This window comes from Manihot esculenta, chromosome 6, assembly GCF_001659605.2.
Source record: "Manihot esculenta cultivar AM560-2 chromosome 6, M.esculenta_v8, whole genome shotgun sequence".
Taxonomy (NCBI): domain Eukaryota; kingdom Viridiplantae; phylum Streptophyta; class Magnoliopsida; order Malpighiales; family Euphorbiaceae; genus Manihot; species Manihot esculenta.
This window is the reverse complement of record NC_035166.2, coordinates 22794131-22818733: the sequence shown is the minus strand read 5'-3', so window position 1 is coordinate 22818733 and position 24603 is coordinate 22794131. Positions and strand designations below refer to the sequence as shown.

The 24603-nt window shown below is 37.3% G+C and overlaps 6 protein-coding genes and 1 non-coding gene across 7 annotated transcripts; 5 read left to right on the top strand and 2 right to left on the bottom strand.

Moving 5' to 3' along the window:
• Positions 1-35: 35 nt before the first annotated feature.
• LOC122723878 (pentatricopeptide repeat-containing protein At1g74600, chloroplastic-like) lies at positions 36-2791 on the bottom strand. Its single transcript, XM_043957782.1, is given in 2 exon segments — positions 36-67; positions 70-2791. Coding segments are annotated over 2 exon segments (2685 nt in total). The 5' UTR covers positions 2723-2791.
• A 61-nt stretch (positions 2792-2852) lies between these two features.
• On the top strand, positions 2853-2933 carry TRNAL-CAG. Its single transcript has one exon. It is a non-coding gene; the product is annotated as a tRNA-Leu (tRNA).
• Positions 2934-3393: 460 nt separating this feature from the next.
• On the top strand, positions 3394-4333 carry LOC122723877. The gene is made up of 3 exons (XM_043957781.1): positions 3394-3524; positions 3680-4199; positions 4322-4333. The coding sequence occupies exons 1-3, from the start codon at positions 3394-3396 to the stop codon at positions 4331-4333; spliced, it is 663 nt and encodes a 220-aa protein (XP_043813716.1).
• A 420-nt stretch (positions 4334-4753) lies between these two features.
• Positions 4754-5733, top strand: LOC110617917 (glutathione S-transferase U10). The gene is given in 3 exon segments (XM_021760917.2): positions 4754-5000; positions 5003-5136; positions 5272-5733. Coding segments are annotated over 3 exon segments (780 nt in total). The 5' UTR covers positions 4754-4816.
• A 4466-nt stretch (positions 5734-10199) lies between these two features.
• Positions 10200-13033, bottom strand: LOC110616834 (60S ribosomal protein L34). The gene is made up of 4 exons (XM_021759331.2): positions 12838-13033; positions 12351-12430; positions 10578-10687; positions 10200-10452 (listed from the first exon to the last, which is right to left on the bottom strand). Exons 1-4 carry the CDS (start codon positions 12914-12916, stop codon positions 10359-10361), a joined length of 363 nt encoding a protein of 120 aa, XP_021615023.1. The 5' UTR covers positions 12917-13033; the 3' UTR covers positions 10200-10358.
• Positions 13034-16661: 3628 nt separating this feature from the next.
• LOC110616809 (pentatricopeptide repeat-containing protein At1g74630) lies at positions 16662-18939 on the top strand. Its single transcript, XM_021759303.2, has one exon. It carries the CDS (start codon positions 16722-16724, stop codon positions 18651-18653), a length of 1932 nt encoding a protein of 643 aa, XP_021614995.1. The 5' UTR covers positions 16662-16721; the 3' UTR covers positions 18654-18939.
• Positions 18940-19953: 1014 nt separating this feature from the next.
• Positions 19954-23653, top strand: LOC110617773. The gene is made up of 4 exons (XM_021760766.2): positions 19954-20262; positions 21150-21468; positions 22357-22516; positions 22982-23653. Exons 1-4 carry the CDS (start codon positions 20095-20097, stop codon positions 23448-23450), a joined length of 1116 nt encoding a protein of 371 aa, XP_021616458.1. The 5' UTR covers positions 19954-20094; the 3' UTR covers positions 23451-23653.
• The last annotated feature ends 950 nt before the right edge of the window (positions 23654-24603 follow it).

The window sequence follows — 24603 nt, the reverse complement described above, 5'->3', positions numbered from 1 at the left end:
CTATCAAGGCTTACACAAGGGGGCAGAATTAGATATCACGTGAAACTCCAAGCAGCTTCCTTCCTAACCCAGCTCCTTTCATCCGGCTTCTGATCTGCTGGACTTCCTCCCACTGGCCTACATTCGCATAGATATTTGACAACAGGACATAGGCTCCATCATCACTCGGGTTTAATTCCATCACCATTTTGGCTGCTATCTTCCCAAGCTCAACCTCTCCATGTAGTTTGCAAGCAGCGAGTAGCGTTGCCCACAATAAAGCATCAGGTTCAGTAGGCATACTTTTAATTAACTTTTCAGCCTCTTTCAATTTCCCTGAACGACCCAGGAGATCAACCATACAAGCATAATGACGGTTATTGGGCTTAATGCCAAAGTCTTTGGTCATTGAATTAAAATGGAAGTAGCCTTCCTCAACCAAATTGGCATGGCTGCAGGCAGACAAAACCCCAACAAAAGCCACTGAATCAGGTCTAATTCCTTGTTTTCTCATTTGCTCGTACATTTTTAAAGCCTCTACACCTTTTCCATGCTGAGCATAGCTAGCAATCATTGCTGACCAGCATACTAAATCAGGTTCATCAACCTGATCAAATGCTTTACCGCAATCCTCAATGTTTCCACATTTAGAATACATTGTAACAAGTGAACTTCCGATTGAAACATTTGAATCTAAGCCCATTTTTATGATATGGGCATGCAGTTGAGTCCCAATGTCCAATCTGTTTAAAAGTGCAATAGCCCCAAGAACAGATGAAACAGTGAATGAGTCTGTTGCGAAATTAGACATTAACATTTCATGAAACAGAAATACTGCCTCTTCAGGTAGCCCATTTTGTGCATATCCTGAAACCAAGGATGAGCATGAAACCTGATCTTTTTCAGGAAGCATGTCAAACACTTTCCTTGCCAGCTTCAGAGCAGCACATTTTGAATACATAGTGACAAGTGCACCACCAACTAGTGCTTCTCTGCCCATCCCAGCACGGAAAACATACCCATGAATTTCCTTACCTTTCTTTAAGGAACGAAGACCAGAACATGCAGCCAGAATTGCAATAAAAATCATCTGATCAGGTCTAGTTCCTTCAGCCAGCATATTTCTAAAAAGCTCAAAAGCTTGATTTGTGCAGCCATGCTCTGTGAAACCACTGATCATAGATGTCCATGAAATATTGTCTCTGACTGGAATATGCTCAAAGACTTTGTAAGAATCCTCTATACTACCACACTTAGAGTACATCGTGAAAAGAGAACTACCAACGGAAAGATCAAAGACAAATCCGGTTTTAAGAATGTAGCCGTGGATTTGCCTCCCTAAATTCAAGCAGTCTATGACACTTAAGACACTAGAAAAACAAAAGCTATCCGGTCTCAGACTCTCCTGGAGCATTATTTGCAACAATTCAATTGCCCTTTGGGAGCTCTTATTCTGAGCCAAAGAAGAGATCATAATGGACCATATACCTGGGTTCTTTACGTCTTCCATTTCTCTAAATACCAACTCTGACAAATCAATAGCATGTAATTTTGCATACACATTAACTAAAGCAGCCTGCACCACTGGATCCAAATAGAATCCAGTTTTCAAAATCCAGGTATGAATTTGGATTGCCTCTTTAATCATATCAGGTTTGGCACAAGCATTAAGTACACTAGTAACAGTAAAGTTGTTTATTTCCTCCTTTATCATCCTCATTTCTTTGAAAAATCTGAGGGCAGATATAGAATCATCCCTTTTAACAAAACCAGATATAATGGCAGTCCATGAAACTACATTGTGAACTGGCATCCGAGAGAATTCCTTAACTGCTTCACCAATATCCCCACATTTGGCATACATATCAACTATGGCAGTCCCTACAAAGACATCTTTTTTTCCACATTTAATCACCCACCCTTGAACTCCTTTTCCAATTTCAATTTCTTCGAGAGTAGCACAAGCAGTTAAAATGCTTGAGAATGTAAAACTATTAGGCATCAGAGATTTGCAACACATTTGGCTGAAAAGATCCAAAGCAACCCAATATTCCCCATTCCTAACAGCCCCACAGATGATAGAATTCCAACAAACCACATTCTCGCATGACACATCACAAAACACCTTCAGAGCATCATCTAACTTACTAGTTTTTGCGAATAAGTCTATCATTCTCGCCCGAACATAACCATTTGCATAAAACCCATTCTTTATTGCAAGTGAATACACCAGCTCACCTAATAAAGGAGATTGCAAAGCAGCACAAGCAGAAACAGCACTCCCGTAGGTGAAATCATTCGGCTGAAAACCAGAAAAATGCATACTACAAAAGAATCTCCACGAATCCTCAAACAACATATTATGAATGTAACCAGAAATCATGATATTCCAAGAAATAACATTTAGTAGAGGAATTGTATCAAATAATTTGACGGCATAAAGCATGGCACCAGAATTACAGTACCTATTAAGTAAGCAGTTAGCAATAACAATATCAGAGTGCAACACAGCTGTTTTAAGCAAATGGGAATGAATAATTTTAGTGTCTTTGAAAGCATGATGGGTGGATTTGGTGTAGTTACTGAGCAATTGAAACGGGTCAAGAAAAGGAACAGGATGTTGCTGTTCATATTTGTTGGCATGAAATGACAAGGTACGGATTATGGATACTGAAGATATGAATTTGGTAAAGGAGATTGGAACTATCTTGGTTTGGAGGTTCTGATTGATGAGAGAATTCATTTAGTCGAATTCCTACTCGAAAGAAACTGCCCAGGCGAAGGAAGAACTTTGAGGAGCGGTCTTCCGAAAGCGCGGGTAGTCGACCTTCGTTCCCTCTATATAAATTTTGGCAGAATCGAAGTGAGCAATTGTCAAGATGGCCGAGTTGGTCTAAGGCGCCAGTTTCAGGTACTGGTCCGAAAGGGCATGGGTTCGAATCCCATTCTTGACATTTGAATTTTATATTTAATAACCAATAATCGTTGACCAATCGCTTACTGCTATTTTAGAGTTTATATATAAACTAAATGGATTCCTAATTATTAATTAATCACGCTCTGATTTCCATTCAAATAAGTACTAATTTATTTTATTTTATTTTTTATTACCAATAGATCCCAAATGATAACTGAGATACCGAGCCAATTAAACTTCTAAATATATTTTTCAGTAACTTTACTCTTTCTGCAATGCTTGAGCATGCATTTGCTTGCTTGGAGGGATGGAGACATGGTGAAATATTGAATGAAGAGGAAACTTTTCAGCTATTTTTTTCATTATTTTATTTTTAATATTTTAAATTTTATAAGTTTCTATATTTATTAGACTCTCAATTAATTAATTATACGACGTGATAAAATATTTAAAAAATTAAGCAATCATTAATTAAGAAAATAATTCTGACTTAACAAATGACAAAATGTGATTCAACACTAGTGAAATTTAACACTCAAAGTGCATATAAGTTCCTGGTTGATGGTTTTCGACATAGGGAAGGGAGCGAGATATGGAAACGGTTCTGGAAAGCTAAAGTTCCCCCAAAGTGCTCAATTTCTGCTGGCGGGCTCTAGTTAATGTTGTCCCTTGCCTCTCGTCACTTCAGTCCAAGAGAGTCCCAGTTGATCCTTCATGCCCGCTGTGTCATGTAGCCCCTGAGAATGTCTTGCATATTCTGATTCAGTGCCCTTTTGCCCGCAGCTGCTGGTTAAGCTCGCCGTTGGGTTGGCCTGCGCCTTCTGCATCTTCTTTAAATGAGTGGTTTTCTTTAGCCTTCTCTTCTGCTTCTGTGGAAAATGCCTCCCTTATGCTAATGATCTTATGGGCTTTGTGGCAAAATAGGAACAATGTTGTATGGAAGGGCCAGGGTCAGACTGCGAGTGGTGTGTTCTTCATGGCTCTGAATTTTTTGCAGCAATGGAAAGCAGCCCGGGTCGTATTCTCAGTAAGCACCATTATCGACCCGGCTCGCCCGATCTGGTCTCCTCCGCCGCACGGTTGGATCAAGGCGAACATTGACGCCTCTTTAAGCTTGCAACGAGGTTCGATAGGTTTCGGTTGTGTAATCCGGAAGGATGATGGGAGTTTTGTGGCTGCTAGAGCAGGCTCTTTTTATAGCCAGATGGATGCAAAGTGTGCTGAAGCTATAGCATTCCGGGAAGCATTAAGCTGGATTAAAGAGTGTGGATGGGATCGAGTTCTTTTTGAATTGGATATTCAGGTACTTGTGATGTCAGTTAATTGTGTTTTGTTAGATGATTTATCGTCTTTTGGCCTTTTGGTTCAAGATTATAAACTGCTTCTATCTAGTTATGATGAAGCAAAGTGTGTTTTTGTTAATAGATCTGCGAATGATGTCGCTCATGTTCTAGCAACATCGGCTCATTCTGAGTCAGGTCAAGGAGTTTGGATTGATATCCCTCCTCCTCACATTGTTTCTTTGTTCTCTTTGAATTAAATGAAGTTTTCTTGTTATTTCAAAAAAAAAACAATAAGAGTTACAATATTAAAGAGGACTTTGAAATTATTATGCTAATATTTATTGACAATAATTAGAGTCAACTTTCAGATATTATATTAAATCCTAATCAACCATCGGCTTGGCTTTCAATTTTTTTCGGTTTCTTATATGTCCTGCCAATTTGTCTTCTCCAAAATAGATAATGCTTTTCCCGGACAATAATTTACATATTCATTGCTTATTTAATTATGACTTCTTGGCCAAGGAAATGATCCATAATCAAGAGTCAGAGAAACAACTTTTGACCAGCAACTCAAACAATTATGCAGCAAATTTAAAGATTTGGGTGGCATGCCCTGGACAAATTGAAAGAGAATATGGAAGAGGAAAATAAGGTGAAGCTACATGGAATGTGGGCTAGCCCTTATGTTAAGAGGGTGGAATTAGCCCTCAGAGCTAAAGGCATACCTTATGAATACATAGAAGAAGACTTGAACAACAAGAGCCAATTGCTCTTCCAATACAACTCAATTCACAAGAAAGTCCCTGTACTCGTACACTATGAAAACCAATAGCTAAATCATCTGTCATACTTGAATACATTGATGAAACATGGAAGGGAGCTCCTCAGCTCTTGTCTGATGATCCTTATCACAGAGCTCAAGTTCGTTTCTGGGCTGCTTTCATCCAACAACAGGTCAAAGTTTATTTTCCTAACATCGTCAAATAAGAATTTCCTATCTTCATTAATCTATGAAGCTAATCAACTAACAGATAGCGAGACTATTTTTTCTTGCTTCTAACTGATAATGTCAATTCTGTGAGATTGTAGTTGATTGAAGGCATAGGACGTATAATCACAAGTGATGGAGAAGCACAAGAGAGAGCCACTAAGGAACTACGGGAGAAGATGAACGTATTTGAAGAGGAAATGAAGTTGTTTCCTAGTGGTCCAATTATTCAAGGTGGTAACTTGGGACTCCTCGACATTCTAGTGAGTGCAACATTCAGCCCCTTCAAAGCTCAAGAAGAAGTGAGTGGTGCAAAAATTTTAGACCCAAAAAGGAACCCATTGATATTTTCGTGGGTCACCACCTTGAATCAGATGCCCATAGTGAAAGGGGCACTACCCTCACACGAAAAGCTTGTGGCACTTCTGCACTTTATTAGGAAAACTCGTCTTGAACTTTCTGCTTATTCAATTGTATTATGTCATGTGCTGAGCAATCCCAACCCCAAAAATCACTCCAGCAGTGCGGCACTCAACTCAGTCCGTCGAGCCAAGTCAGCCTAACCTCACAATACGCACAGCGGGAAGCAAACAAAAAGGTTGTGAAGAGCTAAACCAATTCTTATGGGATGAAGGAAGCTAAACAAGCTAAACTAGCTAGAAGGGAAGAGAATTGGGGAAAATGGCTTTTATATTACACTTGAAAAAATTTACAAGGCAAGTATACAAGAAAACTCACAAATGCACTACAAAATGTGTACAAGGTGTCCCAATGGCTCTTTAGATGTAAGAGGCTTCCATTCTCTTAAATAATCTGCCAATAGGGGTATTTATAGGCAAATGAGGGTGCTTAGCCGACTTAGTCACATGGATGGTGATTTGCCACATGTATGGGTCTGTTTGGGCGGTTTGGGAGCTGTCTGGGACGTTCTGAAATTTTCTGGAATTTTCTGGCAAATTCTGGCAGCTATGAACCTCGCTTTGGCTTCCCACAGGCCTGCATGCCCCGCGCGTCCTTAGCCCACCCGTGCCCCTCTGCCTGTGGCTAGCAGCTTCCACCAACGCCTGGAGAATCCTCGAAGCTTCTCGAATTCTCGCGCGTCCTCCAGCCCACGTGAACCTCGTTTGCCAGCGCGGCCTGCCAGCGTCATCCCATGCACGCGGCCAACCAGCACGCTCCCTCTGCACGCGCTGCCTGCCAACGTGCCCAGTGAATCTCATCTGCGCCTGGACATCTCCGGATGTCCCTGGAACCTTCTCGAATGTTCCAACCCCATTGAACCTCCTTCCATCTGGTGACGCCCCCAGCTTCCAGCACCTTCCCCATGCTGGGTTGGCTCAATTGCACCCCGTTGGGCCTGCCAATCGCCAAATTGCCTCCATTGCCTTCGCCAGCCCGGCTGGCCTGCTGGGCTCCACGCTTAGCCCAGTCTCCCAGTGAACCTCGCTTGCTAGCCCTCCTGGCCCTCAAGTCTACCTGTTTTCCCCAACTGTGCCAGTCACATTTGGCACCCACGGGCCCATTCAACCTGTCTGCTGGCCAATCTGCCCCAGTTGGCATTTTCACCCTCCGACCAGCAGCACAAGCCCATTGAACCTCATTTGGGCTGCTACACAGGCCCAAATGCAAAATTGGCTCCAATAACCCGTAAAGCCAATTTTCCTTCCAATTTTGGGGGTCCTTGGTCCCATCACCTTTGGACCGTGACATTCTCCTCCACTCATACCCGCGACGCCCTCGTCGCGTCTTCTTCGCTTGCCCATCACCACATGACCAAACTTTGGACCTCTTCGCATCACCCTTGTGCAAAGTTGTGGAGGACCCCTTCGTATGTCCACCTACATACGAAGCGTTGCCTTCAACCTTCTCCTCAAGTTCACTAGTAGCATTTCCCTCGTCCTTGTGGCTAGGTGACTTTGTCATCCCCTCGGCTTTGCACCTACTTTTGCTCCTCCTTGAGCGTCGTCGCCTACGCCTCCCTTGCTTTGGCGAAACCACATCCCTTGGACTTTCAGCTACTTTGGACCCCTCGTCCATGGCACCATCCACCTTTTCCCTTGGTGGTAGCTCCCTCAGCAACTCCATACCCTTTTGGTCCCCACATTCCCCTAGGTCCTTCTTCAAACACGAAGATGAAGATGATGAGGTACCTGCTTCCTCATCTAGCTCCTCCAAATTTTCCACCCGTCTAAGTGCTCCACACACTTGTAAAGAACCTAAGTATGCCACCCTTGGCTCCAACGGAGTCTCCTCATTGCTTTGCACCCTAGCAACAAGCTCACTCCTCCTTGAGCATTCACCATTTCTATGAGGACCTTCGCAAAAATAACACCATCGCAAAGGTCTACTCTCCTTAGGGACATCCTCCTTGCCTAGTAGAGGAATGGATGAAGTGGACTCACAACTCCTATCTTTCTTCAAACTCTCCACCTCACCATTCATCCTACTCAACTCCTCTACTAATTTCCCAAGTTCACCCCTCAACAACATATTCTCTTCCTTAAGTGCGACAATTTCACTAAGGAGGGAGGATCTCGAAGACTCACCATCCTTAACCACCTTGTCGATGGCTTCATTTAGTGCTCCTTGCACCTCCTCGCGAACCTCGTCCATGCTAGACTCAAGTTCCTCAAGGTGGGACTCTATCTCCTCGAACCGTTGATCATCATCGACAAGTCGCAATTGCACCCTTGCGAGCTCGACCTCAAAATCTCCTAGCTCTGCTCTCACTTGGCTAGGTTTCTTTGGCTCCAACTTCCTCCTTAGGTCGCCATGCTCCTTCCCTTATGGAGCACCCAAGCCAACCGCCACAACTTCCTTTGTCGGGCTTGACATTGTTGGCAAGATTTGCTTCCTTCCAATGAAAACCTCCTTTCTTGCAAAAATGGGTGGGGGAAAACCAAGTACTCTTCTTGAATTGGTCGCTGGTAAAAATTATACTCCTTTGGCATCACGCAGAAAGAACCTCTCTGCACTACCCCTGTAGGCAGTTTTGAACCTCACTGGTTACTTTTCCCAGCACACAGATTTTTCTCCCCTGAAAATCTGCCACCAATGCCCAGGAATCAACCTCACAATTCTGGATAGGTTAACCTCGCTGGACTGTTCTTCTGCAGCCAAAAATACCCTTGCTGAGATTGCTCAGCAACTGGCAGAAATAACCTCACTTCCTGCCAAACTAGTGCCCCAATGATCCTGGCAGACTCTTGCCCAGAATCAGCTGGAAATAACCCCACAATGGCAAGCTGAACCTCGCTGATGCAGCGACACCAACCTTCTGGTATCTCGGCAAAAGAACCTCTGATGCTTTCAATATCTTCTCAACAGTGGTTTCTTCGCCCAACTGAACCTCACTTCCCCGCAGTGATGTCCAGATGAACTCCAGTCGCAGCAGTGACGAACCTCACAGTGTGCTGCTGCCAGCCAACCAAAACCTCACAAAATAGGCTCTAATGGCTCTGATACCACTTGTCACGTGCTGAGCGATCCCAACCCCAAAAATCACTCCAGCAGTGCGGCACTCAGCTCAGTCCGTCAAGCCAAGTCAGTCTAACCTCACAATACACACAGCGGGAAGCAAACAAAAGGGTTGTGAAGAGCTAAACCAGCGCTTATGGGATGAAGGAAGCTAAACAAGCTAAACTAGCTAGAAGGGAAGAGAATTGGGGAAAATGGCTTTTATATTACACTTGGGAAAATTTACAAGGCAAGTATACAAGAAAACTCACAAATGCACTACAAAGTGTGTACAAGGTGTCCCAATGGCTCTTTAGGTGTGGGAGGCTTCCATTCTCTTAAATAATCTGCCAATGGGGGTATTTATAGGCAAATGAGGGTGCTTAGCCGACTTAATCACGTGGATGGTGATTTGCCATGTGTCTGGTCTGTTTGGGCAGTTTGGAAGCTGTCTGGGACGTTCCAGAATTTTCTGGCAGATTCTGGCAACTATGAACCTCGCTTTGGCTTGCCACGGGCCTGCGTGCCCTGCGCATCCTTGGCCCGCCCGCGCCTAACAGCTTCCACTAGCTCCTGCAGAATGCTCGAAGCTTCTGGAATTCTCGCGCGTCCTCCAACCCCTGTGAACCTCGTTTGCCCGCGCGGCCTGCCAGCATCGTCCTACGTGCGCGGCCAACCAGCGTGCTCCCTCTACACGCGCGGCCTACTAGCCTCGCGCGGCCTGCCAGCGTGCCTAGTGAACCTCATCTGCGTCTGGACATCTCTGGATGCCCCTGGAACCTTCTCGAATGTTCCAGCCCCATTGAACCTCCTTCCATCTGACAACACCCCCCGTGCTGGGCTGGCCCAATTGCACCCCGTTGAGCCTACCACTCGCCAGATTGCCTCCATTACTTCGCCGGTCCGTCTGGCCTGCTAGGCTCCACGGCTTGTCCAGTTTCCTAGTGAACCTCGCTTGCTACCCCTTCCAGCCCGCCAGTCACCTCTGGCACCGACAGGCCCGTTCAACCTGTCTGCTGGCCAATCTGCCCCAATTGACATTTTAACCCTCCGACCAGCAGCACAAGCCCGTTGAACCTCATTTGGACTGTCACACAAGCCCAAATGCAGAATTGGCTCCAACAACCCGTAAAGCCAATTTACCAGCGGCACAAGCCCGTTGAACCTCATTTGGACTGTCACACAAGCCCAAATGCAGAATTGGCTCCAACAACCTGTAAAGCCAATTTTCCTTCCAATTTTAGTGGTCCTTGGTCCCATCACCTTTGAACTGTGACAATCCGTGACAATTAGCTTTTGGCTAGGCAACTATATTCCTGCATAATCGGCTAATCGCCCTACTTGAGTGAAAATAATCGAGGCGACTGGTAGCTTCCGCAATTGGTTGAATTTTCTGAGAGCAAACATCAATTTTACTTGTCCATTGCATTTTGTGTTATAATTGCCTGCACAATAAGAACATGAATTGCCTTACAACCCCTTGCTCAAAAATCTCTCCCAAATTTACTCATTCTTTTGACATAGAGATAAAACTATATTTTTCATTGCAGCCAAAATTACAAGAATAAACATATAATCCCTACACGTAACATCAAGTCTATTTTCATATAAATCAATTTGTTGAAGAAGATTCTAAGACAAATGGTCATTCGTGTTTAAAGCAGCCATCCATAAAAATCGTATTTAAAAGTCAAAATTTCACTTGCAAAACTTTAAGAATTTCATTGTCTCATCAACTTCTTGAAGATAACTTTTCTTTGGCCTTCTGAATCTTCAAAACCTTCTTCACAATTTTCTGCTCTTCCACCAAAAAAGCACGGATGATCCTGCAGAATTCCAATGAAATTGAAGGCAATTATACAACAAAGTAAAAAAGCATCCAGCACAAATGAATGCGAATCACTTTTGGAAAGAAAACAAATGAAGCTGAAAATTATGGATTGAAACAAACCTCTCCCTGACTGCGCTTCCAGACAATACACCACCATATGCACGGTTCACAGTTCTCCTATTCCGAGATAACCTAGACCTCTTGTATTCAACAGGCCTCAAGTGAGGAATCTGCAAATACAGCAAAATGAATGATAATTAACACCAAGCTAGGGGCATATACAAACAGAAATTAATTATCGACGCACATAAATGAACTAACAAGTGGGATGAGTGACGGAAATGCAGACAACTCACAACTTACAAATTACAATTCTCAATTTCAAGAAAGTAACACTATTAAATGAAGTCATTCAAAATATAGTGTCATGAAGAAAGATGCAGAAAAAACTTTGAGTTGTTATCGACTATAGAAATGAATTACCTAAAAGAAAGCAGATCCATAAGTAAAATTAACAGGGCCAAAATTTGTAAGAGCAGCGTTTGATAAAAATCCATTGACCTAACCTAAATTTAGAAACAGTTCATACGAAAGCTATAGAAATAGATCATAAAACACGAATCTTGTGGAACCCACTTTGAGCTTGAGGGAAGGATTCCCCATTATTTGGGAATGAAATTTAAATTGAATATATATTAACTAAACTATAAACTACTAAATAACTTCGATTAACCATTTTGAGTCAAGTGGAAAGTAGGTTCAAAAAGTTATTTAGATCAGTTTGGATCATACTATTACAATTGATATCAGAGTCGCCCTGAGTCAGAAAATTGTGCGCAGCTGGTGAGTTTGCCAGGAAATGGCTACCCGTACGGAACGAGGTAGAGCTGCCCGAGGGTCCACTCCTGGTGTACCAAACTACCAATTGTAATCCAATTCAGCGCAGCAATTGTAATCCAATTTAGCGCAGCAAAATTGCAATGGGAACATTGCGAAATTTAGTGGGGGAGAGTTGTGGAGTAGTTTATAGCTTAGCTAATACACATTCAATTTAAATTGCATTTGCAAATGATGTGGGAAAGTGGGTTCACTTTCCCACATCATTTGCAAATGCAATTTAAATTGAATATGTATTAGCTAAGCTATAAACTACTAAATAACTTGGATTAAACATTTTGGATCAAGTAAAAAATAGGTCCAGAAAGTTATTTAGGTCAATTTGGACCTGACTATTACAAATCTATTGGACAAGAGAACCACAAACTCTCACCAAAATTGACATCTGTAAAAATAGATCAAAATTAGCATCAGCAAAGAAATTGGCATGAGCATGCCATCTAGCATTGTAGTTGGAAGACCAGTAAAGGTTATTGCACCAAACTTAAAAACACTTTCCACTCATAGCTGGAATAGAAGGCCCTATAAAGCACGGCATTGCATCACTTTATATTGAAACAACAATGCCTCCCCCCAAACCCACAATCCAAAAAACAATACCTTGTTTGGGCAGCCAATCATTATACTGATCATGGTTACCTTTTCTACAACACTCCTAAGTTTGTTACAGTTCTTTTGCATTCTAACAACTTCAACTTCAGCTTATCTGTTTGATGGATATAAAGCTGTTACCAAAATTTTTGTGCTTATTTTGCACTACCTCATGCATCAATTCTCAGTTTGAAGTTCATGACACATACAAGCAAGCAAAAATTGGCTAATAGAAAATCCCCTTCTATGTTGTATAACACTTATGGCCTATTTCATCTGGATTAAAAAAAAAGGTATTAGATATCAGATATAAACCATCAATATATAGTTTCAATACGGTCAAATGTAAGATACACTAAGGAGTCATTGGTTATTAGAAAATACAGGGGAGAGTATAATGCATACCCCTTGGATTCTTTTTCCGGTAACAGGACATTTAGGCCCATTAGCTCTCTTCTTGGTGGTCTGATACACAAGCTTCCCACCTAGATTTCAACCGACAAAAAAAAAACAAAAGAAAAAAAAAAAAAAAAAGCAGAATTTATCAGTCAAAACAACACAAGCACCTATACATGAAACTGATAATAAAAATAGTCCAATCACCATGAAACAAAAGGGAAATGAACGATTGTGCATATTCTGTGAGCATTAATTCTTTTGCTTTCAGCGATTTAAACACGACCTTATAAGTCCGTTTGTAAAAAACATAATTCCTACTGCATTAATCCATTCTCTTTGAAATAAATACTAAAAAGCTGTAATTAATCAAGAATTGAAGCTCTTTGAACCAGCGCATCTAATCCAAAATTTAGGCACAAGAGAGACGCTTAATTAAGAAAATTAAGGCCCAGGGTTTTAGACGTGGTGTAGATCATAGCAGAAAGGAACATACCAGGGGTTTTGACGACACGATGCTGGTTGGACTTAGTAGCGTAGCTATGGCGTTTCCTATACGTAAGACGCTGCACCATTTTTGCTTCTTTCTCTAATCCTCTCTTTCACGCACACACACACACGCGACACGGAGCCGAACTGGAGAGGTGAGAGAGAAAAGAAGCGTAGACAATGCCCTAGAACCAATAGCTGTCGCTTTTCCATTTAACGGCTGAGATTTTATCACCTATTGTTATTGTTATCTAATATTTTTATGATAATTCCTATTTTACATAAATTTTATATTTCACTTTAAAATTTTTTCAACATGAATTGATTTTTTTAATCAGTCATATTAAAAAAATATATGATATTAATGAAAATTGAAAACAATTTTAAAAACATATAAATATAAATATTTTCAAAAAATTAAAATTGAAATCTATAATATTTATACTTTTGATTTTATAAGTTTATATGTAATGATATATATTTCTATAAATTAATTATTTTATAAAAAATTATTACATAAACAAAGAATAATGACATTTTTAAGAATATAAAAATGTTAATATCTTAAAATATAAAAATAATAAAATATTCATATAAATAACAGAATAAGATTTTTTAATTAATAATAATATTATTAGTTTTAATGTAATTTTTATCCTATTTTGTATAAAAATATGTTTATATTTTTTGTAATATTAATTTTTATTAATGTAATAAATTTTTAAAAAATATACTTTATAAAAATAAAATTATTTTATATAAATTTATAATAAAAAAATTAATTTCCATGAAATTTAATTTATTTTTATAACGATATATTTTATGAAAATAAATTTAATTAAACTTTGTATTTTCACTCCAAATCAAATGAGTTGAATTTAATTTTTTTAGCTAATTAAATCTCGACAATATTCTTTTTTTGAAGTAGAGTTTAGTCAACCCCAGTCACATATGGAGAGAAATCTAAACACCACAGTTTATTTTAGCTAATGGAGCTTTTAAACGGGTTGGAGATGGGAATTCAATTCATATTTGGAAAGACCCATGGTTGCTCGACATCCATAATCCAGTAATACAAACTGAATTACAGGAGAAGTTACGGATTTGGAGAGTTCTTAGAGGTTTGTTATCATGGAAGATTGCTTTGCGAAGAAGATATATTAATGTTGATGCCACATGTCCAATCTGTGGTTTATATAATGAAACTGAAAAGCATGTGTTGTATGGTTGCATCTTGGATCAAGATGTTTGTTACTTGTCTATTGTTGGTTGGCAAGCTATAAACTCATTGTAGTCATGGATAACAAATCTGTTGCAGACGGTACGCAAGGAGAAAGTGCAGAAAGCTTTCATGGTGATATGGAATGTATGGACTAATCGAAATGACGTGGCTTCGTAGCAAAAGATACAGAAAAGCACAATCTATTTTGTCTTGAGCACGATGGCTTCTAGTTGAGTGGCAGCAAGCGCAGGGAAGTTTTAAGCTCAACGTTGATGTTTGTGTCTTGCCTAACGGGGATTATAGCTTTGCTATGATTATTCGAGATGCTAGAGGAATGTGTTGTGCTGGACGGATGAGACAATTTGGAGGAATACACGACCCAAATATTGGAGAAGCTCTTTGTTTTCAAGAGGCTTTAAGTTGGGTGAAGAATCTTTAATTCCTTCCCATTTGTGTGGAAACAGATTGCAAAACACACAATATTCTATAGCTCTTGTTTTTCAATGATGGTTACTGATTGTCAAGCTCTTATTAATTAGCTTTCAAACGTGTTAATTTTCATTAGAGTTAGTATCCGATTTCTGAAATTCTGAATTAAATCGAAGAATCAAACTGAAATTAAACTAAAATCATATCGAATTCTTATTGAATCAGAACCATACTATATATACATATATTTTTAAATAATTTATAATAATACTATAATTCATTTCAAAAAAATAATACTATAATTTTAATAATAAGTTTTATATATTATATAATTTCAATAAAATCACACAGGTTTAATCACAATATTGTTAATTATTAAATAATTCTTATAATTTTATTTAGCCAATTTAATTAATTAATTATAATTTATACTATTTAAATAGATTATATATATACATACTAATTGAATTATACTATTAAAATTATGATATTAAAATATAAATTACTAAAATAATTATATATATATATATATATATATATATGCAATTATAATTGTTATTATTATTTATATGTATATAATAAAAATATTAAATTATTATATTTTTTAATCACTAATCAATTATTAAATATTTATAATGGTATAAATTTAACTAATTTTATTAGTGAACTAAAGTTCACACTACCTAAATATTATATATATATATACTATCTCAATATTAATATAATTATATTAATAAAATATAAATTCTTAAAATAATTATATATAGATTGGTATATGTATGCATTTGTACTTATAATTGTTATTAGTAGCTATATAAATATATATAATTATTATGTATTTTATTCACTAATTAATTATTAAAGGTTTATAAAAATATAATTTAACTAATTTAATTAGTTAATTATATACTATCTCTATATTAATAGAATTTATACTAATAGAAGATAAATTATTGTTGATTCAAAAACAAAGAAGATAAATTATTAAAATCATTTATATATATATATATATTTATAATTACTATTATTACTCTTTATATATATAATCGTTAATTAAATTATATATATTAATAAAATATAATTTGATAAAATAAAAAAAATTAAATTAAAATAATTGTGACTATTTTAAAAAAATATATTTAGTTACACTTTATAATTTTAGATATTATCTAATTTTAGATAAAATTACATAAAATTGTTTTAAAAAATCAAATAAATTTACCACATGTCATACAAATAATAAAAATTTATTTAGTTAAAATTTATTTCTTGTGGAAACATTTGTAACAAAATTTTAAATATCTTATATATTTTAAATAAAAATATTATCTAATATTATGAATATTTGATATTATTTTAAAATTTAAATGAAATTTATTAATTTAACATAAATAATATTATTATTATGTTAAAAATATTTAATTATTTTATTTAAATTAAAATTTTATTATAATAACAGATAATTATATAAAATTAAAATTGAAATAAAAATTAATATTAAAATTAAACTGAAACAAAAAAAAAATACATAGAGTGGTACAGGAATCGTACTGAAATTTACTTTTAATTTTAATTTTAAAAATTTTAAAAATTAACTTTCGATTCCGAAATGATTTATTCTGATTATTGTAAGAAAAATCATTCTACAACCAAAATTAGTGTATTTTCATTTTGTTAAAAAAATCAATAAATATGATGGTTTTTAATATATACTTATATATGTACTTTTAATATATACATAAGCGGATAGCAAGTGTATGTAAATAAATTTGATATTTAAATTTTTATTAATTTTAAATAAATTTGAAAATTCTGAAATTTAAGTTTTTATTAATTTTAATTTAAATATATTTTGATGTAAATACATATTTAAAAAAATCTTTATCGTTTTTATTGAAGTGAAAAATAAATTTTAATTTAATATAATTTTTAATAATAAAATATTATTTTTATTTAAAATATAAAAAATTCAGTGCTTTAATTAATTTAAAAAATAGTAAAAAATTTTAAAACTATAAAAATGAAAATGTTATTATTAAAAAAAATTATATTAGCTGAAGGACTTATTTATTTTTAAGAATTTAAAGAAAAAAAATTGAATTGCACATATTTAATCGTGGAAAAAAAAATAGAGAGGGACAATTATACTTATTTAAACTCTACATATTTATATTATCATCATCAGTCCACAGCCACGGTTACAGAACCAGGGAGGCATGGACTATGACTGAAACCGGCTAATGAGCAGTTCCCTTACCCACTGCCTCTCTCTGTTGAATAGTTGCAAGACCCTAACATCCCTCAAGCAAATCCACGCCAATGTATTCAAAACCGGCCTCGACACCGACCCTTTCCTGGTCGGAAAACTACTCCTCCACTGCACAGTGGCACTCTCCGATTCTGTGGACTACGCTTGGAGCCTCTTTCGCCACACTCCAAAGCCAGATGTTTTCATGTACAACACCCTCATTCGAGGCCTTGCCGAATCGGATAAACCGCAAAATTCAATCATTGTATTCATTGAAATGAGGAAGAAATCACTTTCCTCTCCCGATAGTTTCTCATTTGCTTTTATTCTCAAGGCGGCCGCGAATTTAAGGTCTTTGGGAGATGGAATTCAATTGCATTGCCAAGCTTTGACTCATGGGTTAGATATCCATCTTTTTGTTGGAACCACTTTGGTCAGTATGTATGGTGAATGTGGGTGTATTGGCTCTGCGAGGAAGGTGTTCGACGAAATGCATGAACGAAACGTTGTTGCGTGGAATGCGGTGATCACTGCGTGTTTTAGGGTTGGGAATGTGAAGGATGCGAGGAAAATGTTTGACTTGATGCCCTTTAGGGACTTGACCTCGTGGAATGTGATGCTTGCGGGACATGTGAAAGAAGGGGAGCTGGAGCATGCAAAGAAAATGTTTTTGGAGATGTCTGTAAGGGACGATGTGTCATGGAGTACCATAATTGTTGGGTTTGCTCATAATGGGAGTTTCGATGAGGCTTTTGGGTTTTTTAGGGAGTTGCTGAGGGATGGGTCTAGACCCAATGAAGTAAGCCTGACAGGGGTGCTTTCAGCATGTGCACAGGCTGGGGCGTTCGAGCTTGGCAAAATATTACATGGGTTTATTGAAAAATCAGGGCTTATTTGGATTGTATCAGTGAATAATGCTTTACTAGATACTTACTCGAAATGTGGGAATTTAAGTATGGCTCGACTGGTGTTTGAACGAATGCCAGATAAAAAGAGCATTGTTTCTTGGACTTCAATGATGGTGGGGCTTGCAATGCATGGTCAGGGAGAAGAAGCTATAAGGCTTTTCCATGAGATGGAAAAGTCTGAAACTAGGCCTGATGGAATCACCTTTATTTCACTTTTATATGCTTGTAGTCATGCTGGATTGATCGAGCAAGGATGTGAATATTTTAGTAAGATGAAAGATGTGTACAATATAAAACCAGCCATTGAGCATTATGGTTGCATGGTTGATCTATATGGTCGAGCTGGTCAGCTGCAGAAGGCCTATGAATTTGTTTCTCAAATGCCAATTCCACCCAATGATATTATTTGGCGGACGCTTCTTGGTGCTTGTAGCATTCACGGTAATGTCAAGTTGGCTGAAAATGTAAAGGAAAGGCTTTCTGAGCTCGACCCGAACAACTCTAGTGACCACGTTCTTTTGTCAAACATTTATGCAGTTGCAGAAAAATGGAAGGATGTTGCTGCTGTGAGAAGATCAATGACCGATCAGAGACTTAAAAAAACTCCTGGTTGGAGCATGATTGAAGTTAACAAGATAATGTACACTTTTATGGCAGGTAAAAAACAAGATAAAATTATGGAGGAGGCTTATGAGATGCTGAAGGACATACTTTTGAGGCTCAGGGTTGAAGGAGGTTATGTTCCAGAGATTGGAACTGTTTTGCACGACATAGAAGAGGAAGAAAAAGAAGATTCGGTTTCTATGCATAGTGAAAAGTTCGCCGTAGCTTTTGGGATAGCAAGATTGTGCGAGGGAAAGACTATAAGGATAGTTAAGAATTTGAGGATCTGCAGGGACTGTCATGTGGTGATGAAGCTGATTTCTCAGGTTTATAAATTGGAGATTGCGGTAAGAGACAGAAGCCGCTTCCACTCTTTCAAAAATGGTTCCTGTTCATGTGGAGATTACTGGTAATTAAGGAACACTAAGCATTGAAGAATTATGCCTACTTAAACGCAAAGATTCTGTGATTTAAGAAGCGCAAATGTTACGACTGAAAAAAATGCGTACAGGAACAAAGCATTTGGTTCAATTATGACCATGAAACCGAAGGCCCCCATTACAATGTTTAGGAGAAATTTTATAATTCATACAGATGATGTGAATCCTAACCATTTAGGACCTAAGACATAGGGCTAATATTGTGATGAAAGGACTCTTGCCTAATTCTATTTCATTCTATAATAAGTAATCATAACTCTAAGTTACCTTATTTCACTTTGATTTATTGATCATCATTAAAATGCATATACAATTATTAAACCATATGAAAAGTCATGAAGAGCAAATGATTTTTTTCTACTAAATAATTTTAATATCATTTTTACCAGGTGACATTCCGTGTGAGATTGCTACTTAATTTTAAACACGATAAGTACATAATTAAATTAAGCTACCTTCATGAAAAATTTAAGCTTATTATCTTCTCTTTTCAATAAGGTATTTTATACCTAATTTTGATCTCTCTAGCTCCACATATAAATTTTCATTTATAGGTTGCCCTAAACCTAATACATGAATTTTGCCAAATTTGCCTATAAAATTGGGTTTAGGTGTCTTCCTCAAAATTTTAGCTCTACTTTTTAAAGATTCATTTAATTTTGGTTCACCTATTTTCATCATATACAAGTCTAGCTATAATATAATAAGTAATCATTTATTGTGGCAGAGCCATAAGGGAACCGGGTAGCTGATGCCTGTATGTTAAATTATAGTGATCAAGTACTGAAATTGTGGTATGGGAATTTTATACTGAAAAGAACTAATGTTGCTAACAAGGGAAGAAAGACAAAGCAGTTTACTCAACACAAGGGTTGGCTTTGGATTTCTAAGTTTTAATTATACCTTTTTTTTTTGTATTGTTCAAGCAGAACTACTTCCAATGATAATTGAGGTAAAAAAATTTTTTTACTTTGTTTTGTGAATTATAATAATGATTTGAGAGTTAAAAATTTTACATTTGTGATTATGTGAAATTATTCTATGAATGGAAAATGAATCTGGGTGAACCTATGACAACCATGGATGAAAAAGAATTAATTAAAAAAGCCATGAAGAACAGTCGTAAGATCGTATCATCACATGGCGTTGATTAGAGACGACATGCCGTTGCTCAACAGTAGGCCGCCCACAAACCGCTAAAACGCCACCGTGCGTAAATTATAAGAAACGACCCCAACTTTATTAGTAATAATGAAATACCAAAAGTCTCGTAATTTTAAAATCTCCTTTCAAAAATTTCCAAAAAAATCTTAGTGTGCTATGCTCTATGGCTATGCTTCAAGTACGTTGACAGTTGAAATTCGTCTCATCAGGCCCCTCCCTTTCTCTGTTCCCACAACCCTAGCTCAAAACCATGGCCTTCTCTGCTACATTCTTCATCTCTTCCCCACCGTATTTCACCCTTTCTTGCAGAAATTATAAATCATCTCTCTTTCCAAAATCCATTTTAGTCAAAGCTTCTTCAACTTCTCTGGATTATTCCACAGCCTCCGTGGCCGATAAACCGATTATCCCATTAAAGGTGAACCTGATCTCCACCATTACTTTTAGTAAAAGAATTGTCTTTGTAATTTATTTTTTGATTTTATCGTTACCTGAATATTGAGTAAGCTTTCTTATGTTCAAGTTTCGTTTTGACATTTATGTCACTTTGGTTCGTGTAGAAATTGTGTTTGAAAGCTGATGATTATGTGGAATAGTGGCTTTAAAAGTGGAAAACTAAGATGGTGGTTTAATTTGGTTAAGGGTCATTTGTGAATTTATGAACAAAATGAAATTGTAAGACTTTGTTCTGGGAGTTAATTTATTTGAAAATAACATTCAAGGATGAAAGCGGGCTTTAAATCTATGCACAGATGAAATTGGGATTAGATGTAATCAGAAGTCTTCTTCTTTTGAAATTAGAATAATTGAAGTCTCAGGCTGTAAGCTCTTGGTTTTGGCTCCCTCTGTAACCTTGTGTTAACTTGTGGTTTGACCTAATATTCATGTGGTTTCTCAGAGCTCTCTTACCGTAAATGTTGGCTGCTAAATTACATTTCGATGAAATCTAGACGGCAGCATCTATGAGGACGCTATAATCCATTTCAAGTAGCAAAATTTCCATATGAATCCATTATTAGTTTCAGTTTACTTCCTACAAATAGTGAGGAATTTGTGCATAATACGAAGTATGGTTTCACTCTCATGGGGTTGTTTTTACCCCATTATTCAACAACGTTAAATTATTCATTTCCAAATCCTTAATATGTGCAGCTATACTGTTTTATGCTAGGTCAAGAACTGTGCAGAAAGTTGTAATTTCCTTATCTAATCAGATTTTTTCTCTCTCTTCCGGCATTGTTCATTGTTATACTAGTAATGGAGTTTAGATACATGTGTCCTCATTATCAGTAGCTTTGCTTTCAGTCAAATAACTGGGAATGGAAACTTAAGGACAATTCTATCAACATATACTATGAAGAACATGTAAAGGAGAGCTCTGATCCACCCAAAAATATCCTTATGATACCAACCATTTCTGATGTTAGCACAGTTGAAGAATGGAGATCAGTGGCCAGAGACATTGTTCAACGTGTTGGTAAAATTAATTGGCAGGCTACAATTGTTGATTGGCCTGGTTTGGGTTTTTCTGACAGACCCAAAATAGATTACAATGCTGATATCATGGAGAAATTTCTGGTTGACTTCATAAACGCACCAGATAGTCCATTGCAGTACTCAGATGGTACAAAGTGATTATGTATTTTTTTTATTATCTTTATTCATCACTGGCAATATGAACTTTCATTCACTGGATGGCTTATATCATACTCCCCGTTAATGATGGCCTTACATATCACATTTTAATTAATCTACGTGTTCTGTGATTTTTTGAGATTTCTTCTCCTCTTGCTATTAGTTTTGCTTTAACAAAATGTTGCATGTTGGTCAAGAATATGTTCTGTCACAACTTTTACTATTTGTTACTTGTTTGAATGTTCATTTTCTTATAGCTAAGCTCCATCAGCTTCCCCCACCCCTCCACCCCAACCCAACAGAACAAGATAAAAAAAGTAGAAAAAAGAAAACTATAAATAAATAAAGTGAATTCTTACTCTTACAGTTTTCTTTCTCAGTTAAATGATTGATTTGTTGTCCTTAACACCGTTGTTCCGATCATCTTTGCATCTGTTGGACTTTGTACACTTGTTAGTCTCACTTTTCTTGTGACTAAACATTGGGTATTACCAGTTCAATACACTCCTTAGGAATTTTTGTTCACTCTGTTAGTTGACATCACTATGTCAGTTGGATTTTGTATACTTGGTACTCTTATTTGAGTCTCTTTTATCTTCTGGATGTAAAGCTGCAGAGAAGAGTTTTTTGTTTCTGTGGACTTCTTAGCGTGTCATGGACTGATGATGACATGTAGATTGAAAGCAATCTTAGAACCTTGAGTTTTCTTTCTTTGTCAATTGAATTGAAAAGAGAAACATCTTTCCAGCTTCTTAATGTGTCAACCCCCGCTGTGCCCATTTCATCTTTTTTCCATGGTCTATTATTTTATACTGGAAATTACTAGTGAAAAATTATTGACATGAATCTCGCTAAAAATTTGATGCAATTGATTCAGAAAAGGATTTGGTGGTCTTTGCTGGAGGGCATGCTGCCACAGTGATACTTCGTGCTGCGAAGAAGGGTTTGGTTAATCCAACTGCCATGGCTGCTGTTGCACCAACCTGGGCTGGTCCTCTTCCTATTGTTTTTGGTCGAGATTCCAGCATGGAAACAAGGTATCAAGAATTGTAGTACCATCTTAAGGGATATGAACAACTCGCTTTGTCAATCTAAGCAAGTAAAATATATCCATAGTATTATTAGTATCTGCGTTGCTTTAGAGGATTCAAAAATATAGGAGAACTATATGCGATTCAGGAAACTCAATTTGATCCATTTTACTCTACAATCAATTAAATACAGCAGGGTTAATCTGTTTCTTTTTTTGTTCGTGCAATGGTAATTTCTGGATTTCCATGTCCTATGGTTAATTTTCTTTTTCCTTATATGGCTGAACTATCATGGGTCCTCCTTTATATGGCCTTCTCCTAGCTTTCATCAGCAAATGTTGTCAGTTTCTTCTTGTTAATCTGTGCAGGTTTCTGCATCAAATCCACTGAACTGCACATGCAAATAAATGATCTATATTTGTGTTGTTTATTGAATCAGGTTAAACTGATCTCATTTGTTCAACTTGATAGGTATGGAATGCTTAGGGGCACCTTAAAAGCCCCTGGTGTGGGCTGGATGGTGTATAACATGCTTGTCAGCAATGAGAAGGCAATTAAATCCCAGTATCAATCTCATGTTTATGCAAATCCTGAGAATGTGACTGCAGACATTGTTGAAAGTAGATATGCATTAACAAAGCGAAAGGGCGCTCGATATGCACCTGCTGCTTTCTTGACAGGTCTACTTGACCCGGTTAAATCTCGAGAAGAGTTTCTTGAACTCTTTGCAGATTTGGATGGCAAGCTACCAGTTCTTGTTATATCAACTGAAGGATCTCCAAAGAGGTCAAAAGCAGAGATGGAAGCACTCAAAGGAGCCAAAGGGGTCAGCAAATTTATTGAGGTCCCAGGTGCTCTTTTGCCACAAGAAGAGTATCCAAACATGGTTGCTGAAGAGCTTTACCAGTTCTTGCAAGAAAATTTTGAATTCGGTCGTTAATAATAGTCATGAATATAAACTCCAATTTCCGCTTTCAATCTCCACCGAGGCATGATAAGGTTGCAACTGTTACCCTGGAATAACGAAGGGTATAAACAAATGTCTTTTATTACATATATATAGAGAGAGAGCTATAGAACAATAATTCGATTTCAGCTTTATCACATTTGGACTATTTGCAAGTATAAAACTTTTTATCTTAATTGGTCCGTATAAACATAGCCTTGTTTTCTAAATTCCTTGCGAAGTTGTTTTCCTATTCTTCATCCCGGCTGCGGTGAAAAAAATGGTTGTACGTAATAGATTTTTTTTTTTTTAAAAAAAAAATTCATGAATGCCATTCATTATGGCGGAAGCTACAAAATACATCAGATCCAATAGGCAAGATGGGTAGAACCAATCAAAACTCATCTAGTCCAATTAAAAAAAAAAAAAAACCTAAAAGCCCAGTCCTAACAAAAAGGCTCTTTCCAAAATCCCAACAGAGGTTAATTGGTTGACATGAAAGAATCTGGATCGTTACATGCTACACGACAGCACATCTGGAACACCCTAATCCATCGTTGCGTACTAAAGTAGGTAGAACGAAAAGATCGTGCAGAGAGACCCCAAAAGCATACAAATTCTCAAAACGAGCAAACTCCATGAGAAGACCATCGAGAGAGAGAGCTCGAACAAAACAACGCACATCGAAGGCAAAGGGGTATCCGGCATGGCTTTTTAACACCACCGATTGTTTAGAGATTGGTTGTGTCCAGAGAGACCACGGGTAATATCTCTTAAGAGTAGCAGGCCACATAAATAGAGGATCCGTCATTTCAAAATTTAGAAACGAATGATGGAGAAGACACTGAGTGTCACGGGCCCGAATGTTAAGCACTAGTGACTAGCCGAAGCCATTAGTAACAAGCTGGACTCTGTTTTCACTGTTGGCCAGAGAATTTATATTAATTTTCTTTAATAATATTTTTAGAAAATTTTATTGTTGAAATATTGTTTGATCCTTAAAATTCTAAAAAATCTAACATTGAGGGCCTTATATTGCAAAATCATCAAATAGCACCCCAAACACTAGAAGAACAAAACACGCGCCTTTATTTATCTATAATCCTGTGCAAGAGTGGAGAAGGAAAATCTGGTCCAGGCAGGAAAA

Bases quoted from the DNA above. Each gene is read 5' to 3' on its own strand.
- LOC122723877 (XM_043957781.1), top strand. From the start codon at position 3,394: ATGACAAAATGTGATTCAACACTAGTGAAATTTAACACTCAAAGTGCA. The intron at 3,525-3,679 runs GTGCTCAATTTC...TTTTGCCCGCAG, and splicing joins AAAGCTAAAGTTCCCCCAAA to CTGCTGGTTAAGCTCGCCGT.
- LOC110616834 (XM_021759331.2), bottom strand. From the start codon at position 12,916: ATGGTGCAGCGTCTTACGTATAGGAAACGCCATAGCTACGCTACTAAG. The intron at 10,688-12,350 runs GTATGCATTATA...CTGTATTTGCAG, and splicing joins CCGGAAAAAGAATCCAAGGG to ATTCCTCACTTGAGGCCTGT. The intron at 10,453-10,577 runs GTTTGTTTCAAT...GGAATTCTGCAG, and splicing joins GGAAGCGCAGTCAGGGAGAG to GATCATCCGTGCTTTTTTGG.
- LOC110616809 (XM_021759303.2), top strand. From the start codon at position 16,722: ATGAGCAGTTCCCTTACCCACTGCCTCTCTCTGTTGAATAGTTGCAAG.
- LOC110617773 (XM_021760766.2), top strand. From the start codon at position 20,095: ATGGCCTTCTCTGCTACATTCTTCATCTCTTCCCCACCGTATTTCACC. The intron at 20,263-21,149 runs GTGAACCTGATC...CTTTGCTTTCAG, and splicing joins AACCGATTATCCCATTAAAG to TCAAATAACTGGGAATGGAA. The intron at 21,469-22,356 runs GTACAAAGTGAT...CAATTGATTCAG, and splicing joins TCCATTGCAGTACTCAGATG to AAAAGGATTTGGTGGTCTTT.